The 21,075-nt window shown below is 33.2% G+C and overlaps 1 protein-coding gene across 2 annotated transcripts in view; it reads left to right on the top strand.

Annotated features, from left to right (window-relative positions):
* Nucleotides 1-21,075, top strand: part of STXBP5L (syntaxin binding protein 5L) — a 387,479-nt gene that overhangs the window by 240,874 nt on the left and 125,530 nt on the right. For both annotated transcript variants that reach the window (XM_057697539.1, XM_057697540.1), the window contains exon 17: nucleotides 973-1,098. In XM_057697539.1, the coding sequence (XP_057553522.1) occupies nucleotides 973-1,098 (126 nt within the window). The remainder of the gene's footprint in view (nucleotides 1-972; nucleotides 1,099-21,075) is intronic.

Genomic DNA, 21,075 nt, shown 5'->3' with positions numbered 1-21,075 from the left:
TACAGAAGTGATATGATCAGACTTAAATTTTAAATTGGTTACTTTGGTCACTATTGTGAAGGTAGATTTGGGGATGGAAGGGAAAGGTAAAAGCTGAGCGACAAGTAAGGAGGCTATTGCACATACTTACAGATAATGTTAAGGGCTGGCAAATTCAGCAAAACAAAACAGGATACACTAATTTGAATTTCATAGAAATAATGAACATTTTTAGTATCAGTATATCCCAAATATTGCATGGGAAATACAGTAAAAACAAACAAACTCATTATTTATTGTTTATTTGAAATTCAGATTTAAATAGATATCCCATATTTTTATTTGTCAACTTTAACTAGGATGGTAGCAGTAGTAAAGTATTACAAAAAGTGGTCAGCTTCTGCATATATTTTGAAGGTAGCACCAATACATTTGGTAATTGATTGGATGTGAGATATGAGATATAAGGTATACGAATATTACTCAATGATTAAGGTTTTTTAACTGAATAACTGGAAGGATAAAAGTTGCTATCAGCTGCAATTAGAGAAGGCTGAAAGTGGAGCAAATTTAGAGAGAGAACAGGAATTCAGATTTTGATATGTTGAACTCTTAAGTTGGGTGGTAGATTAATGATCATAGTTTTTATTGTTATGCATTATAACTTACATATACATAACAAATATTATGTAAGGAAAATAAATAATAAAAAATAATTTAAAATACTGCTATTAAAAGAGAAAAAGAACTGATGAAGGCCCAGTGAAGTTGTGGATCTGACTAACTGAAAAGCTACTTAAAGGAAAAGCTAAGAAATCACAGGTGGCTTGGTGTATTTTGAGAAAGCTAGGAGATACTGTCTACATGTCATAATGTCCTCAATGCCTGGTGTTGTATATTTCTGTAGGAAGATTTGTTGTAAATTCTGAAAATAAGCATGAGCATCCATATTTGAACTATATATGATGCAGTGACTTTTTCTCTGTTTTCTAGTGTTAAGACACGGCCGGTACGATTGCCTCCAGGATATCAAGCAGAACTTGTTATTCAGTTGGTATGGGTGGATGGTGAACCTCCACAACAGATTACTAGCCTCGCTGTAAGCTCAGCTTATGGAATGTAAGTAGCTAAGCATTCTTTCTAATTTATATTATTTATCTACTATGTTTGATATATTTAAATGTTTCTCTTAAAATACTTAAGTGAAGTCCTAAAAATGGAAAAGACGCTCTTACCTGGATTTTTATTAGATTGAAAATGGTATTAAGAAAAATAATAATTTAATTATAAACTGTGGTTATATGTTCTTTCTTGATGTCAAACTTGTAATGTTGATGTCTCCCCACTTTTAATGTTGTTGGGAGGTTGCTAGGATGTTATTACACTCATACTTTTTTGTTCGTTTGTTTTGTTTTCTATCCTTTCCCTCCTTATGTTTCATTTTTGAATACTTTCTTCTGACTTGTCTTTAAAGTTCACTAATTCCTCATTGGTGTCTAATCTAATGGTAGGTTGACCCATGCAGTTCAATTTCAGTTATTTTTTAGTTCTAGACCTTCCATTTGGCTCTTTTTCAAGCTTTCTGTTATCTTCCTAAATTATCACTCTTGTCTTTTATTTCCCAGAACATGTTGAATATAGTTATTTTAAATATGTGTTTGATAACTCCATAACTAGTATCTAGCTTAGTATTTGTCTTGGCTTTTGGTCACATGATATTGTCTTCATGTAACTTAGGTTTGCTTTTCGGTTTTGTTTCTGTTTTTGTTTTGTTTTAATTGAACATTGTATGAACATTATATGCTACTATATATGTATGAACATTATAGAGATAATTTGAGGTTCTAAATGATGTTCTCATCCTCCAAAAAGTATTTTTCATTGCTCTGACAGGCTAAACTAAGAGGCAGAAAGCTCAGAACAGCATAATCCAATCAGACATCCTATCTTTGAAAGTTGGATTGTATTCCCTTTAAAAGCTAATTTAGTTCTAATTAATGCTTATTCCATGGTTGGTGCCCTGCATAGAAGTTGTACCAAATTCTACTCCCACCAGCAATGTTTGAGAATACCTGATTCCCTACAACCTTTCTAATCATAGTATATAACCAAACTTTTAATCCCTGTCATTTTGTTAAATAAAAGGAAGTATATTATTATAATATTAACACTTTCCTTGTATCTTAAGTGAAATTGAACATCTTTTTCTCTATTGTGACATTTCTGTTTCTATTCTTTGTCCATTTTTTGGCAGAGTTGTTGTCTGTCTTTCAGATATGTGAAAAATATTTACATAGTAGGGAAGTTGGCTTTCTCTGTGATGTAACCTACAGATATTTTCTTTGCTTTTGTTTCTTTCATGACTTTGTTTAGGATGGTTTTTTCCATGCAAAAATTTAAAAAAAATTTTTGAGTAATTCTATTTTTTTCTTTTATGGCTCTGGATTTTGTGTAATACTTAGAAAACCCTTTCTATTGTTTTTCTAATATATTTAAGTTTTTATCTGGAGTTTATTTAGGTATGAGGAATGAAATAGGGATTAAACTTTATTTCTTACCTGATGACTGAGTTATGCCAATACCACTTCCTGAATATTTCCTCTTTCCCCTCTAAATTTGGAATATCTTTTATCAAATAATACATTAAGTATGTATGTGTGTGTATATATATATATATATGGCTCTATTTCTATACTTCCCAGTCTGCCGCTAAGCTAAGTCTCATGAGCTCCAAGAGAACTCCTTGAAGCCAGCTGAAAGGCTGACTACCTGAAAAAAAATCTTGTGTTCCTAGAATTTGGAGGCGGGGAGTAGAAGATGTATATGAATATGATACTGGGAGCTTGCTTCTTGACTGAAAAATTCTTTGGTAAGAAAGCTGTCAGGAACAGCCAGTGGATGAGGGGAGGAAAGGAAGGGAGTGTGGGGCAGCTGATAATCCCATTGTTTGATATGGCAAGAATATACGCTTATCCTCTAACCCAGGTAGTTACTATGGAAGATGGCTGAGCTCAAGCCATTTTCAGGGTTCCCTACTTGAGAGATTGACCTGCAAAGGAAAGGGGATGCTAAAATTAAGAGCTATGAAGGTATATTGTTAGGTTCAGGAGCTGAAGGTTGTTAGAATAAGTAAGTCAGTTAGAGAGCATGTTTCCCTTGTAAAGTAACTGTGGGGGTGACAGACATTACAAAGCCTCTGAAGAACCTACACTTGTATGAGAAAGCTTGGACAGCTGCCTCAACTGCCAAAAAACTGCAGTTCAATTGGCTATCCATATAAATTTCACCAACGTTTTAAGAAATAAGTAACAACAGTACTTATTTTCTTTATGAAACTTATTTCTGTCTCTGAAAATTGTGAAAGAAAAAAATCATATACATCTCATTTTATGAGGTCAACACAACCTGATGTCAAAACTTGAAAAGGGATTGGATCAAGATGGCAGACTAGGAGGATATGGAGCCACCTCCCCTGACAAACACCTCAAAAATTCACCTACATGTGGAACAAGTCTCATGGAACTGGAAATTGGCAGAAAAATTTCTATACAACTAAAGCTGCAAGAAAGACTTCTATGTAACTGGGTAGGATGGAAAAAAGTCATAGGGTTAGGACCTCCACCCTAGGTAGGGATCTGAAAGGATGTGCAGGTTTGCACACATGGACACTTTCCCTGGGGAGTGAGCAGATCAAGCCGCAGACTGGAAATCCCAGTCCTAGGGCCCTACACAAAGAGGACAAGCCCCCTTGGCTGCAGGGAGAACTGCCAAAACTGAATCAAGAAGAAACAGATAATTTGAACAGACTGGTCACTAGAAGTTAAGAAGAATCTGTAATTTAAAAAAACAAAACAAAACAAACAAACAAAAAACAACTTCTTCCCTGCAGCAGGAGTCTAAGCCTAGATGGCTTCAATGGGGAATTGTTCCAAAATTACAAAAAAGAACTTATACCTATCCTTTTCAAACTATTCAAAAAAATTAAAGAGGAGCCAACACTCCCAAATTCATTCTATGAAGCCACCATCACCCCGATACCAAACCAGAAAAAGACACTACAAAACCAGAAAATTACAGGCCAATATCTTTAACGAATATAGATGCAAAAATCCTTGACAAAATATTAGCAAACCAAATCCAACAATATGTAAAAAGGATCATACACCATGATCAAGTTGAATTCCAGAGTCACAAGAATGGTTTAACGTATACAACTCAATCAGATACACCACATTAATAAAAGGAAAGGCAAAAACCATGTGACCATCTCAATAGATGAAGAAAAAGCATTTGACAGAATTCAGTATCCATTTATGATAAAAACTCTCATCAAAGTGGGTATAGAGGGAACACATCTCAGCATCATAAAGGCCATTTAAGACAAACCCACAGCCAACATATTACTCAGTGGTTAAAAGCTAAAAATCTTCCCGTTAAATTCAGGAAGAAGACAAGGATACCCACTCTCACCATTTCTATTTAACATACTATTGGAAGTCCTAGCCACAGCATCAGACAAGAAAAAGAAATACAAGTATCCAAATTGGAAGGGGAGAGGTAAAACTGTCACTATTGGCAGATGACATGATACTCTGTATAGAGAACCCTTAAGTCTCCACCCCAAAACTATTAGCACTAATAAAGGTATTCAGCAAGGTTGTAGGATACAAGATTAATATACAGAAATTTGCTGCATTTCTATACACTAATAATGAAATATCAGAAAGAGGAATTTTTAAAAATCCCATTTAAAATTGCATCAAAAACCCCCCTAGGAATAAACTTAACCAAAGATGTGAAATACCTATATGCTGAAAGTATAAAACATTGATAGAGGAAATTGAAGATGATTCAAAGAAACAAAAAGATATCCCATGCTTTTAGATTGGAAGAATTAATATTGTTAAATTGGCCATACTACCCAAAACAATCTGCAGATTTAATGCAATCCCTATCAAAATGTCCATGACATTTTTCACAGAACTAAGACAAATAATCCTAAAATTTATATGGAACCAGAAAAAACCATAATTGCGAAAGCAATATGAGGGGAAAAAAACAAAGCATAACCCTTCCAGATTCTATACTACAAAGCTACTTTGCTCAAAACAGTGTGGTATTGGCACAAAAACAGACACATAGAATAATGGAACAGATTAGACAGCCCAGAAATAAACCCATGCACCTGCGGTCAACTAATCTATGACAAAGGAGGCAAGAATATACAATAGAGAAAAGACAGTTTCTTAAACAAGTGGTGTTGGGAAAACTGGACGGCTGCATATAAAACAGTGAAATTAGAACATTCCCTCACACCATATACAAAAATAAACTTAAAATAGTTTAAAAACCTAAATGTAAGACATGATACCATAAAAATCCTAGAAGAGAACATAGGCAAAACTTTCTTTGACATAAAGTGTAGCAATATTTTCTTTGATTAGTCTCCCAAGGCAAAAGAAATCAAAGTAAATGTAAAAGCTTTTGCGCAAAAAAGGAAACCATCAACAAAATGAAAAGACAACCTATGGAATGGGAGAAGATATTTGCAAACTATGCCTCCAACAAGGGCTTAATATCCAAAATACACAAACAGTTCATACAACTCAATATCAAACAAACAAACAAACAAACAAAACACAAACACACACACAGAATCAATTTAAAAAATGGGCAGAAGACCTAAATAAACATTTTTCCAAAGAAGACATACAGATAGCTAACAGGCATATGAAAAGATGCTCAACATTGTTGATTATTAGAGAAATGCAAATCAAAACCACAATGAGGTATCACCTTACACTAGTCAGAATGGGTATCATCAAAAAGTTTACAAATAACAAATGTTGGAGAGGATGAGGAGAAAAGAGAACCCTTGTACACTGTTGGTGAGAATGTAAATTGGTGCAACTGCTATGGAAAATAGTATGGAGGTTTCTTAAAAAAACTGAAAGTAGAACTACCATGTGATCCAGCAATTCCACTCCTGGGTATATATCCAGAAAAAATGAAAATTCTAATTTGAAAAGATACATGCATGCCAGTGTTCACAGCAGCACTATTTATAATAGCCAAGGCATGGAAGCAGCCCAAGTGTCCATCAATAGATGATTGGCTTAAGAAGATGTGGTACATATATACCATGGAATATTATTCAGCCATAAAAATAACAATGAAATATTGCCATTTGCAGCAACATGGGTGGGCCTAGAGAATATTATGCTTAGTGAAATAAGTCAGACAAAGAAGGGCAAATACTATATGATATCACTTACATTGTAGAATCTAAAAAAAATACACATGAATCTATATACAAAACAGAAACAGACTCACATACATAGAAAACCAATGTGTGGGGACTTCCTAGGTGGTGCAGTGGTTAAGAATCCACCTGCCAATGCAGGGGACATGGGTTCAAGCCCTGCTCTGGGAAGATCCCACATGCCATGGAGCAACTAAGCCCATGCACCACAACTACTGAGCCTGTGCTCTGGAGCCTGTGAGCCACAACTATTGAGCCCGTGTGTCACAACTAATGAAGCCCACATGCCTAGAGCCCATGCTCCGCAATAAGAGAAGCCACCACAATGAGGAGCCCACGCACCACAATGAAGAGTAGCCCCTGCTCACCACAACTAGAGAAAGCCTGTGTGCAGCAATGAAGACCCAAAGCAGCCAATAAACAAATTAAATAAATAAATTTATTTTTGAAAAAAAAGAAAACAAATGTGTGGTTGCCAAATGGTAAAGGGAAGAGGGGAGGGACAAATCAGGAGAATGGAATTAACAAACACAGCTACTATACATAAAATAGATAAGCAGCAGAGTTTTACTGTATACCACATGGAATTACTTGCAGTATCTTGTAATAACCTATAATGGAATATATTCTACAAAACCCCCAAATTACCATGCTGAAACTAATACAGTATTGTAAATCAACTTTAGTTGAATTTTTAATTTTTTAAAAATAAAAACTTGAAAATTTTACAAAAAGTATAAGCCCATGTCATGCATGAACTTAGGTACAAAAATCCTCACCAAACTATACATAAATATAGCAATAAAAATTACATATAATAATCGAGTTTGGTTTATACCAGGAATGCAAGCTTTGTTCAACATTTGAAATGAATCAGTATAAATCATCATATTGATAGGGTAATGTAGAAAACCATAATGACTAAGCCATAAGATGAGAAAAGTAAGAACATTTTCTAAAATTCAACATCTCTTCATGATTTAAAAAGAAGCAACTAACTAAAACAGAAGGAAATTTCTTTAGTGTAATATATGGCAGCAAATATTATCCATACTTTAAAATGTTAGAAGCTTTACCTCTGGGATAAAAACAAGACAAGGATGACTACTATGACCACTTCTATTTTCATTGTACTGAGAAAGGTAAATAAATCAGTCGTATATGGATTAGAACAAGGGAAATGTAAAAAAATCATTTAGCAGATAAATTATTAAAATTAGTAATTGAGTTTAACAAGATTAGTGGATACAAAGTCCAGTTCTATGTGTAATTTCTACACAGAAAACTATAAAACTTAAGAAAACTTAAAGATCCTAAGTCATGGAATGAAAAGTTCAGTAATAGTATAAAGATGACAATTTTTTCACAAATTGATCTATAGATATACCAGAATAGCAATATAAATTTCAGCTGATTTTTTTCCCTTCTAAAATATATAGAGAAATGCAAAGGGCCACAACTAGCTAAGACAGTATTAAAGAAAAACAGAATTGGAAGACCTCTCTACTTGAAAACAAGACTTATTAAGTAAATCTGTACTAGTCAAGACAGTGTTTTTATTGGTACAGGACAGACAAACTAATGAACAGAATAAAGAGCTCAGAAATATATCCAAGCATATTTAGCCAAATTGGTTCTGCAGAGCAAGGGAAGAAATGACAGTTCCTCCCCACCCAATAAGTAGCATAAAGTCAGTTGAATAATTATATAGAAAAATGAAATTTGACTCTTCTCTTCCACTTCTATAAAGTGTAATAGGAGAGTTTCTTCATAGTGCTTGGGTTAAGGAATTATTTCTTCAAAAATGCTCAAAAAGTATAAACCATAAAGGAAAACATTACAAATTTCTTGGGAAAAACTGGCACAATTAAAAGAGTGAAATGGCAGGACAGGGAAGAGATATTTGGATTAATTTTATCTGACAAGGACTCCTATCCAGAGTGTGAAAAGAATGATCAATAAGAGAAAGATAACTCAATAGAAAAAAATGCAAAAGAAATTGAACATATGTCATAAAAGAGGGTATCTAAATGACAAATATGTTTTCACATTTATGTGAAAACGCACACCGTTACGATTAGTAATGTTGGTAGTGTTTGCAAAGATATTGGGTATTAAGAACTTTCAAACACTGCTGCTAAGAGGATAAATTGGTGAATCTACTTTATAAAATTGTTAACTTTATTTACTTCATTTTAGCATACCCATGTATGCATGCCCTACAACACAAAAGTTTCATTTCCAGGTATATACCCAATGAAATGCAAGCACATGTGCACCAAAAGACAGTAGCATTATTTGGACTGGCAGTATTGTATCTATAATAGTCCCAAACTACAAACAAATGACCATGAGTAGACTGAATAAATAAATTGTTTTATATTAATCCAGTTGAATTCTACAGCAATGAAAATGAATGAATTTCATTTACATGCAACAATATTTTAGAAAAAAATGAAATATTTATCAACAACAAGCAAAACTGATTTTTAGTATAGGAAGTCAGATATGGGGAGACAAGAGAGGAGTATTAATCAGGAGAAGCATGAGACAGCTGCTGGTAACATTCCATTTCTTGATGTAGTGGTAGTTATGTGAGGTTGTTCACCTTGTGATAATTCACTGAAGTGTACAATTTCATTTACGTGTCTTATACTTCAATTAAAGAGTAAAATATAAAGAAAGTTTTTTAGAATATTTGAGTAATTGTATTTCTAGAAATTTATCCCATAAATATACTCAATATTTTAGTGCAAAGTAATTTATAAAGGATATTCATGGTTGTGTTGTTAATAGCAAAAGACTAGAAGCAACCTTATTGTCTATAACAAAATTCTAGGTAAATAAATTAGAGTACACACAAATATTTTGAAGCCATTTTAAAAACTAGCTTCCTATGAATTTATATAAATAATTACCAAAATATATAGTAGACTTTATAAAATCAAGATTCATGATATTATTTGCACCATGCAAAATTTGTTTATATGTAATATGCTATAAACATTCAGAATACATTTGTAGAATTCCTATAAAGTGATAGGAAAAATAACCCAATCAAAATTAAGCAAAGTACGTAGACAATTCATGAAAGAAATACAAATGGCTAACAAATCTGAAAAGATTCTCAACATCACTAACAACAAGGAAGAACAAAAATGAAATAACAAAATAGCGATTTTTGCTTATTATATGAGCAAATTTTTAAAGATTGCTAATATTTTCTGTTAACAGTGTGAGGAAGTGGATCCTCACATATACATATATTTTATTTTTTAAATAAAACTAAGCATCTCTTTTGACTCTGAGAATCTAATCTTGCTGAAATTTTAATAATTTCTGGAGACTCTCACTTATGCACAAAGTTTGTTGAAGAATGGTCTTTGCATCATTATATGTAACAGCAAAATATTTGGAACCCATATAAAAGTCCATAAATAGGAATGTACTTTTTTAAATGTTATACTATAAAATACAGTGCAAAAGTTTGAAAACATAGCAAGGAAATATCTCTTAGATATATTTTAGTGGAAACAAGAAAGTTATATCTACTTGTTAAAACATAGAAGGTCAAGAAGGATTTAAACAAAACTGTTCATGGAAGTAATCTGAAAAGGGGATTGGCATACAGTGGGTTGATTAAAGGGAACTTTCACTTTACAATTATTGTTTGAATTTTTTAAAGTAAGAATATTTTCAAGAGTAATTTTTAAAACTTAAAAAAACAAACGAGAAGTACACAGCACTGTGCCTCTGAAAAGTACCTTCCTTTGGGGTCTGGAGATATGAGTTGCTAAGAATCATCAGATATGAAAAATGGCTAGAAAGGCTTGTACCTTTGAAAATAACCACTACCTGGAATTCAGGGGAAAAATGCACTACTCTCATTCAGTTTATATTCTAGTCAGGGTATTTAATAATGGAGGTATTAATATACTCTGATTTGAAAATCATTTAAAAGAATAAATATAGAAATTGATAGAATGCAGCAAAGTAACTGAGAGAACAAAATGAGTGTAAAAAAGAGGGTGAGAAGTCAAAGTCATTGAAGGAATCTTAGGAGAAGATAAAATGTGAATATTCCAAAGATAAAAGGAATTATGTTGAGTCAGCTCTTCTATTATTATCAGCTCTTCTTCCTCCCATAATTTCCAGAGGTTACAGAACCATGGAGCTTTGATAGTTAGGCTTAGTGGAGAACTCTGTTTTTGTTGTTTTTATTTGTTTGTTGTTATTTACTAAGATAGTCTAGTATAGAGTTAAAGAGCATGAACACTAGAGTCAGATTCTTTGGGACTCAACTCCTAATTCTGCTTCTTTCTAGCTGTTGGATCTTAGAAAAGTTACTTAAGCTTTTTGTGCTGTTTCCTTTTCTGTAAAATGATAATAAAATGTTGAGAGGATTAAATAAATGTATTAATACATATAAAATATAATCTGTTAGAGCAGGATACACATGACATATTCAAAATAGAATAATTTGAGGAGTTTTTATGAATAGATTATTTATCTAGGATGTAGAGAAACAACATGAGGTAATGTAGTACTCAAGAGCTAGAAAGAACAGTGCTTTATTACCACCTGTCAAAGAATAATTCAGACATAGTTAATTATTACCACATTGTTTACTTGAATACAAAGTAAACCAATAATAGATCGATTTTATCTAATACATACAAAACAGAATTTATATATGAGAGAGGAGAAAGCAGAGAAAGAAAAACCACAGCCACTTTCTAAATAATGAAGTTTGTGTTTTCCTTTTATTGTATAAAATGCTAATGAGTTAACAGCTAACAGAGAGACCAGTCAGGGTATTTGCTGTTGGGCAGCTATATGAATCACCAACTAAACCAATTTTAGCTATATGTGGCTTCTCCAGAAGACCTTAGCTGTTTAATTTGTGACCCATATGTAAAAGACATTTTCTGTATTATGTTTGTCATCATTTGCAAATACTTCCATCTGAAATATGCCAGGTCTGTCCCATTTTTCCTGTTAGAATTTCTCAGTTCCACCCTCTTGTTCAAACTCAACCCCCTAAACTGACTGCTGATGAGGGCCTCAGCATCTTTATGAAGCAGATAATTTGTTGAATAGTGCCCCAGATCAGCACTTAAATGTTCTTACATTTAAGTACCTGGATAAATGCTGCCAGCATTTAAGTACCTGGATATCAGACATCAAAGAAGGAGAAAAACATAAGGACAATAACAATTATTATAAAAAAAAAGATTTGAAACCCCTTGTTGTCCAATATTCTAGTTGGCCTAAATTTAATCCAGAGAGTAAGTCCCAAGGATTAGTGTAATCAAGTTTAGCAAACTGAGTAGCCCTATTTTCCCATTAATTACTGATTGTTCTACTCTTTTGAGGAATTTACCAAAGGTCAACTGTTAAGTCAGAAACTTTGTGGAATCTAAGATTTTCCCCTCTTACAAGCTAGTTAATTAGCCTGCCACCCTTTTGTGTGTGTATTGACAGAAAACAGGCATGTGTGTCAGAGACAAATATAGTTTATTATTGACAGCAAAACCAGCAACTAGAGCAACATCTCGCATCAGTTCCTGACCCTCAGTCCCAACTTGTTACCATGGTAAGGGACAGAAGGTACCTGCATGTGCTGTGGTATAATGAGCACTCAAGTTTTTAAAACTCAGATTTGAAAATAGTTCTCATGGTGGTCGATCCATTCTCCCATCTGGAGAGAGAAACCTTATCTTTACTCTGGAATGTAAGAAAATCTTCTCTGGGGAAGAGAGGGAGAGATCTTTATCTTTACTCTCCTGGAAAGTCTTCAGGGAGGGAGTGCCTCGAAGATTTACACTATCCTGGGATGTCTGCTTATACAAATGTTCTTAACTTGGCTGTAAATGCCTTCAGTAAGAAGACCCAGAGGATTAACAGGTAAATATTGATGGAGAATGGTCTACGGATAACGTGATGTGGTACCTATTCTACACTGTTATTTAGGAATAATTTACTCAATTTGATTATGTTAACCTATGAGACAATTAAGGCTTGAATTGTTTTACTTGCCATTTGAGTCTGTGATACGAGATAAATTGTAGATCTTTCATTTTTCGTTAGGAATTTTTTTTTTTTTCTGGAATAGAGATTCTTGTAAGCACCTTTGAAATCTAGTTTTGGAGGTTTATTACTATATTGGACTTTTAATAAAATGTGAGCAACTAAGGGTTTTTCTCTGAACTTGGAAAGATAAATTTAAGAGTTGAAAAATGATCTATTACACTGTGTATTTCTTAAGAACAAGGACATTCTTTTACATCCTAAGTATAGTGCATTCCAAGAACAAAATCAAATCCAAGGTCTTACATCTTAGTTTTTATTTCTTAATTTCCCTTAATCTGAGACAGTTCCTCAGCATTTATTTGTTTTTGTTTTTTTTTTTTTTACTTTGACATTTTTTAAGAGTACAGACCAGTTATTCTGTTTAATGTACCTCAGTAGGAGTTTGTCTGATACTTTCTCATGATTAGAATCAAATTAAGCATTTTGGCAGGTATAGCACAGAAGGTAGTGTCTTCCTTAGTTTGTCATATCAAAAGGCACTTGATGATAGTTTATCCTAACAATTAGTCATGATAATTTTGATTGTTTGGTTAAGATGATGCCCACTAGGTTTCACCACTATAACATGATTATTTTCCTTTGTAAATGGTAAATAATTTATGGGGAAATTTGTGAAATTATGTAAGAATCTTCTTTATCAATGTTTCACCCATTAGTTTTAGTATCCACTGGTGATTTTCTAACTCCATTATTTCCTCTATATTTATTCATAAGCGTTTTACTGGTTAGAGAGCATAACCTCCTATCTGATATAAATATTTATTTATTCATTTTTTTATATCAGTATGGAATCATGGATTTCTATTTTATTCAATGAGATAAGATCTATTATCATTTGTTATTGTGATGCTTAAATTGTTCCAGATTCAGCCCTATGGGACCCTATGGGCCATCAAAATGGCTTCTGTGTCCTTTTGATACATATCCATCATTTTTTGAGCAGGTTCTTATTTTTTGGTGCTACATGATGTTTCGTATTTATATATATATTTTTTCTTTTTGTGACTAGTTTATTTTCACTTAGCATAATATGCTCAAGGTTTAGTTTATTTTCACTTAGCATAATATGTTCAAGGTTTATCCATGTTGTAGCATATTGCAGAATTTCCTTCCTTTTCATATTTTTTATATTTATATATTTTTAATTGAAGTATAGTTGATTTACAATGTTGTGCCAATTTCTGCTGTACAGTAAAGTGACTCAGTTATTCACATATAAAATTTTTTTAAATATTCTTTTCCATTATGGTTTATCACAGGATATTGAATATAGTTCCCTGTGCTATACAATAGGACCTCATTGTTTATCCATCCTATATATGATAGTTTACATCTGCTAGTCGCAAGCTCCTCGTGTTTCCCTCTCCCCTTCCTCTCCTGCTTGGCAACCACAAGTCTGTTCTTTATGTCTGTGAGTCTGTTTCTGTTTCATAGATAGATTAATTTGTGTTATATGTTAGATTCCACATCTAAGTGATATCTTTCTGACTTACTTCACTTAGTATGATAATCTCTAGTTACATCCATGTTACTGCAAATGGCATTATTATATTTTTTATGGCTGAGTAGTATTCCATTGTATATATGTACCACATCTTCTTTATCCATTCATCTGTCAATGGACATTTAGGTTATTTTTGTGATTTGGCTATTGTGAATAGTGCTGCTATGAACATAGGAGTGCATGTATCTTTTTGAATTATAGTTTTGTTCAGGTATATGCCCAGGAGTGGGATTGCTAGGCCACATGGTAATTCTATTTTTAGTTTTCTGAGGAACCTCCACACTGTTTTCCATAGTGGCTACACCAACTTACATTGCCACCAATGGTGTAGAAGGGTTCCCTTTTCTCCACACCCTCTCCAACATTTGTTATCTATAGACTTTTTAATGATGGCCATTCTGACCTGTGTGAGGTGGTACCTCATTGTAGTTTTGATTTGTATTTCTCTAAAAATTAATGATGTTTAGCATCTTTTCATGTGCCTACGCCAGTATCTGTATCTCTTCTTTGGAGAAATGTCTATTAAGGTCTTCTGCCCATTTTTTTATTCAGTTTTTTGTTCTTTTGTTATTGAGTTGTATGAGCTGTTTGTGTATTTTGAAGATTAAGCCATTGTCTGTTGCATCATTTGCAAATATTTTCTCCCATTCTGTAGGTTGTCTTTTCATATTTTTTTTTCATGGTTTCCCTTGCTTTGCAGAAGCTTGTAAGTTTGATTAGGTCCCATTTGTTTATTTTTGTTTTTATTTCTATTGCCTTGGGAGACTGACCTAAGAAAACACTGGTTTGATTTATATAAGAAAATGTTTTGCCTATGCTCTCTTCTAGGAGTTTTATGGTGTCATGTCTTATATTTAAGTCCTTAAGCCATTTTGAGTTTATTTTTGTGCATGATATGTAATTTCATTGATTTACATGCAGTTGACCAACTTTCCCAGCACCACTTGCTGAAGAGACTTTTTCCCACTTTATATTCTTGCCTCCTTTGTCAAAGATTAATTGACCATAGGTGTGTGGGTTTTATTTCTATTTCTGTCTATTCTGTTCCATTGATCCGTATGTCTGTTTTTGTACCAATACCACACTGTTTTGATTACTTTAGCTTGGCAGTATTGTCTGAAGTCTGGGAGAATTATGCCTCCTGCTTTGTTTTTTTCCCTCAGGATTGCTTTGGCAATTCTGGGTCTTTTATGGTTCCATATAAATTTTTGGAGTGTTTGATATGTATCTTATAGATTCCTTGCCCTTACCCTGGAATCAACTTTTTGCAAGGAACTGTGGTTCCTTTTATTAAAGAATTAGAAACCTGTATGTATGTGTGCATATGTGTGTACAAACACATACACACACACACACACACTCAAATATATGTATATATATGGTTGATCCTTGAACAACATGGATTTGAACTTCATGGATCCACTTATACATGGAATGTTTTCAATAAATACTACAATACTACACCATTGTGGTTGATTGCATTTGAGGATATGGAACCACAGATATAGAAGGCCAACTATAAAGTTATATGGGAATTTCAACACAGAGGGTTGGCACCCCTAATCTAACCTTCATGTTGTTCAAGGATCAACTGTACAAATGTTTGTATGTGTATACACACACACACACGTATACACACAACTTTGTGTCAGATACTGGTTTCTAAATAATATTCTCCAGTATATAAAAATATGTACATATATATGTATATGTGTGTGCATGAGTGTCCAATCCTTTTATTGCTTGGAAGTTTACCAATGTATGAATATGTCATGATTTGTATATCCATTCTCCTGTTAATGGACTTTTGGGCTATTTCCACTTGGAGGCTATTATAAATGAAGATTCTAAGAATATCCTTGTACACATTTTAAGGGACTTTTACAGTCATACCTTGGTATCCATGAGGGGGTTGGCTCCAGGACCTTACATAGATACCAAAATCTGCGTATGCTTAAGTCCCATAGTCATCCCTCCATATCTGTGGGTTCTGCATCCACGGATTCAACCAGCTAATGATCATGTATTAAAGTTTGCAATCCACAGCTGGTTGAATCCACGAATGTGGAATGCACAGATACAGAGGGCTAACTGTGTATTTATTGAAAAAAATCTGCGTATAAGTGGATCTGCACAATTCAACCCTGTGTTGTTCAAGGGTCAACGTATTTTCATTTCTATCGGTAAATACATAGGATTGGAATCACAAGTTAATAGGATAGGTGTATGTTTAATTTCTATTAAAAAAACACTTTAAAATTTTTCAGAGTGCTTGTACAGTTTACATTACAGGCAGCAATATGTGAATATTCAGTTGTTCTATAGCCTCACCAATGAATTTGGTGTTGTAAGTCTTCTTAATCAACCTATCCTCAGCGTCTAACTCATGATGTTGAGCACTTTTTTCACACATCTGTATATCTTCCCTTATGGACAGTGTGTTCAAAACTTTTACCTTTTGTTTTTCTTTTTATTATTGAATGCAGAATTTATTAAAATTTAATTCTGTATTCAAGTCTTTTTTTAAGTATATGTATTGTTAATATTTCCTCCCCAATCTGTGGCTTACCTATCTGTTTTTAATGGTGTCTTTTTATGAGCAGATTTTAATTTTGAAGTTGCTTAAGTTATCAATTTTTTTCTTTTATGTTTATTGATTTTTGTGTTCTAAGAAGTCTTTGCCTGCCTCTGGGTTGTTTTTTTTATAACTAGAAATTTTACAACTATAGCATTTATGTTTAGGTGTATGAGCAATCTCAAATTAATTTTGAGTATGATACGTAACAGTTGGTTTCTTTTCTCTTCCACATATATTCAGCTGTTCGATCCTCTGTTCCCCATTGAATTCTTTTGGCGTGATTGTGAAGAAATCAAGTGTGGGTCTATTTCCAGAATCTCTGCTCTGCTCCATTAATCTATTTTTTTTCCCTATGCCAACACCACAATGTCTTGATTAATGTAGCTTTGTAGTAAGTCTTGAAATCAGGTAGTATAAGGTGTTTTTCAGAATTGTTCTGGCTATTCGAGGCCTTTTGAATTTCTGTCAGGAACACAGGTGGGCAGGAGAGAGAGCTGAGCTCTTTAGGTATCAGAGTAGCTGATCAACACAATAAGCCAAAATGAAGCCTTCAGTCAGTTACTTTGATAGTGTAAGCAAGAAGTAAAACTGGAAAAACACCAACTGCCCCCGTTCTATTTTCCCCCAAAGGAACAGCACATCCATTGAGGATCAAGTGAATCAGCACAGGGTCTTCTCACTGTTGAGATTGCCCCACACAAAAGGCTCTGGCAGTGTTATGGACCTTGAAGTCAGAGGAGAGGGCAAAGGGGGAGAACTAGGAGTGGAAGAGTACTAGGTACAGAGTCAGAGTAGGGAAAAAGTATCTTCAGAGTACCCTCTCCATCCCCAATGAGGAGGCATCAGCAGAGGTGCTTGAAGACTTCTGCATAGGCCTCAGAAAAAAAAGACCTACCAATGAAGGCACTTAAGCTAGGAATGCAAATAGGCATAAGGTCATAACCTGCTAGAGGGGCCTGGATCCTGACTGCATCTTCCTTCAGAGACTGCAGTGCATTGGCTGTGCACTAAATCTGGTCTTGTGAGGGCAACTTTCCCTTGAGAGGCCTAACAGGTAAAGCCTTTGTAATTATCTATGGTCAGACTGAAAAATCACACAAAGTTTTTTAGCCAAGAGCTGGACTCCTCAATTTCCACGTACATTTTAGAATCAGCTTGCCAACTTCATCCAAAACAGCTTGCTGGGATTATGATTTGGGTTATACTGAATCCGTGGAAAAATTTGGGAAAAATTGGCATGTTGATATTGTCTTCCCATCTATAAACATTGTGTAGCATTCTATTTATTTGGCATCTTTAATTTCTCTCAGCAATGTTTCATAATTTTGCAAGTATACTGTTACTGCATATATTTTGTTAAATTTATTTCAAAGTATTTTACATTTGTTGATAGTATTGCAAGTGGTGTTGTTTTAAAATTAATTTTCAAATTGTTCACTGTTGGTATTTAGAAACACTAGTGTTTTTGTATACTTAACTTGTATCCTATAGCTTTGTTAATTCGCTTATTGGTTCTAGTACTTGCACATGGTTTCCTTAAGATTTTATACATAGACAATTATGCCCCTATGAATAGAAATCAGTTCTACTTTTGACTTTCTACTTTTTATATCTAGTACCATGTTGAACAGACATAGTAAGAATGAACACTTTGCTTTATTACCAACGTTGGGGGAAAGTATTCACTATTTCACTATTAAGAATATAATTAGCTATAGATTTGTCAGAGATTCCTTTTAGACCTTATTTGCTGAAAATTTTTATCATAAGTGGCTTGAGCATTCAGTCAAATCCATTCACTGTGTCAGTTAAGATTGTTATATTATTTTCTCCTTTATTTTGTTACTTTAGTGAATTACGTTGATTAATTTTCAAATAATATACTATTATTGCAGTCAATAAAATCCATTTGGTCATAATGTGTTATGCTTTTACTATATTACTCTCTCTGACATGGCAATGTTTTATTAGGGATTTCTTGAAGTTTTTTTATGAGGAATGTTAACCTTTAATTTTCTGTTTCTGTAATGTGTTTGTCAGGTTTTGGTATCAAGGTTTTTAGGCCTTATAAAATGAATTGAAAAGTGTTCTCACCTCCTCTGTTTTCAGAAAAGTTTGTATAAGATTGGTATTATTTCTCTCCTAGATGTTTGAACTAACCAGGATGGCCTAGAGTTTTCTTTGTGGGAAGGTTTTAAATTACAAACTCAATTTTTAAATTAGATATAGGGCTATTCAGATTTTCTTTTTTTCTGGTTATAAATATATAATTGTATTCTTGAAATCAATTTAGCAATGCTATAAAAATCCATTAAAATGTCCTTTTTACATTTATTTTTTATTTGAATGATTCTTTAAATTCTGTAGTGCTTTACAATTTTCAAAAGTTTCACACACATGATTTCATACAATTCCATAATAACCCTTTTATTTATCACGTACCCCTATATTGCCCTCCCCCCTTCCTTCTCCCCACTGATAACAACTAGTTTATTCTCTATATCTGTGATTCTGCTTCCTTTTTATATTAATCACTAGTTTTTGTATTTTTTAGATTCCATATATAAGTGATATCATACAGTATTTGTCTTTCTTTGTCTGACTTATTTCATTTATCATAAATGGTCTCCAAGTCCATCCACGTTGCTGCAAGTGGCAAAACTTCATTCTTTTTTTTATGGCTGAGTAGTATTCCATTGTATATATCTATCTACCATAATTCTTTATTTATTCATCTGTTGATGAACATTAAAGTTGCTTCCATACCTTGGCAATTGTAAATAATGCTGCTGTGAACACTGAGGTGCATTTGTCTTTTCAAATTAGCGTTTTTGTTTTCGTTTTGTTTTGCTTTGTATATATACCCAGGAGTGGAATTGCTGGGTCACATGATAGTTCTGTTTTTAGTTTTTGAGAAACCTCCATACTTTATCCACAGTGGCTGCACCGGGGGTTATTCAGATTTTCTATTTCTCTTTGTGTCCATTTTAGTAATGTATGATTTTCAAGGGATCTGTCATACATCTGAGACATGAAAAAAAGCAATAAATATGATAATTTGAAGTGGCTTTCAAAGTTACTTTAATATAATTTAAACATTTTGTACTTAAAATTTACTCATTTAGGTTTACAGTTCAGTTATATTGCAGAGTTGTCAAAACCATGAACACAATCGTGTTTTAGAATATTTTAATCACCCCCCAAAAGACCCTCACATTCATTTGCCATCAATTTTCATTCCAACCACTAATTTATTTTTCATCTCTATAAATTTGCCTTTTCTGGACATGTGGCATTCATGGAATCATTTAATAGGTGTCTTTTCATCCAGCTTCTTTAACTTCACATAATATTTTTGAGACTCACCCATATTGTAGAATCTGTCAGTATTTCATTTCCTATTATTGCTAAATAGTATTTCATTTTATAGACATGCCACATTTTATTTTTCTATTCACAAGCTCATGGACATTTGGATTGTTAACATTTTTTGGATGTTATGAATAATGTTGCTTTGAACATTTACAAATGAGTCTTTGTGTAGACATATGTTTTCATTTTTCTTGGGGATTTACCTAGAAGTGGAACTGGTCTAGTTTTCTTGAGATATATTTGTCTAACTGATATGAGGGTAATACTGACTTCATAGAATGAATTCCACCTTGTATTTTCTGGCAAAGTTTGTAAAGGATTGGTCTTTTTCTTTAAATGTTTGATAGAGTTCAATACTAAAGACATCTGGACTTGGGTTTCCTCTGGTAGAAACAGAGCCATGCAACTGGGGAGAGAGGAATCAGAGCAGTCCCTGGCCAAAATTCCACAAATTTTCACTGTTTTTACTGAGTTTCAGTAGATTTCTCCAACAAACAAGTCTTAATGTGATGTATGCTTTGGGAAATTTCCAGAGTCCTAAATACTGGTTTATGTCAATTTTGTCCACTTTTATCATTGCTTTTTGAGGAAAGGATTTCTTGAGCTCCATATGCAGCATTTCTAGAAGTCCTGCTGACATAAAATTTATATATAACATTTCCTCATTATCTTTTTCATGTCTTTAGGATTCTCATTTCTGATATTAGTAATTTACATCTCTTTTTTTCTGATCAGTGTTACTAGAGACTATCAATTTTATGAATATATTCAAAGAACCAACTTTTGGCTTGTGAATATTCCCAGTTGTTTTTTCTCTTTCATTAGTTTAAGTTCTTATTTTTATTTTCTTCTTTCTACTTACTTTGGATTTAATTTCCTCTTCTTTTTGTAGCTTCTTAAGCTGGAGGATTGCATAATTGTTTTGGGTCTTTCTTTCTTATATAACCATTTAGAGTAGTACATTTTTTCCTGCAAGCACTGTTTGAGCTACCTCCCATAAATATTGCCTTGTTATTTTCAGTATTATTTAGTTTAAAAATCTTAAAATATTTCTTTCCTCTTTGCTCTTGGGTCATTTAGAACTGTGTTGTTTAATTTCCAAAATTTGGGACTTTTCTATATATCTAATGACTATTGATTATCAATTTAATTATGTGTTTGAAAGAATACATTTTGTCATTTTTCATTCCTTTAACATTTATTGAAAATTTTGTTATGGCTTAGCATATGATTTATCTTGGTAGATATTCTGTAACTTGTATACCCTCCAATTCTGTAGTTTTAATC

This window comes from Hippopotamus amphibius, chromosome 10 (genome assembly GCF_030028045.1).
Source record: "Hippopotamus amphibius kiboko isolate mHipAmp2 chromosome 10, mHipAmp2.hap2, whole genome shotgun sequence".
Lineage (NCBI taxonomy): Eukaryota > Metazoa > Chordata > Mammalia > Artiodactyla > Hippopotamidae > Hippopotamus > Hippopotamus amphibius.
The sequence above is the reverse complement of the archived record's forward strand: the minus strand, read 5'-3'. Positions and strand labels throughout refer to the sequence as shown.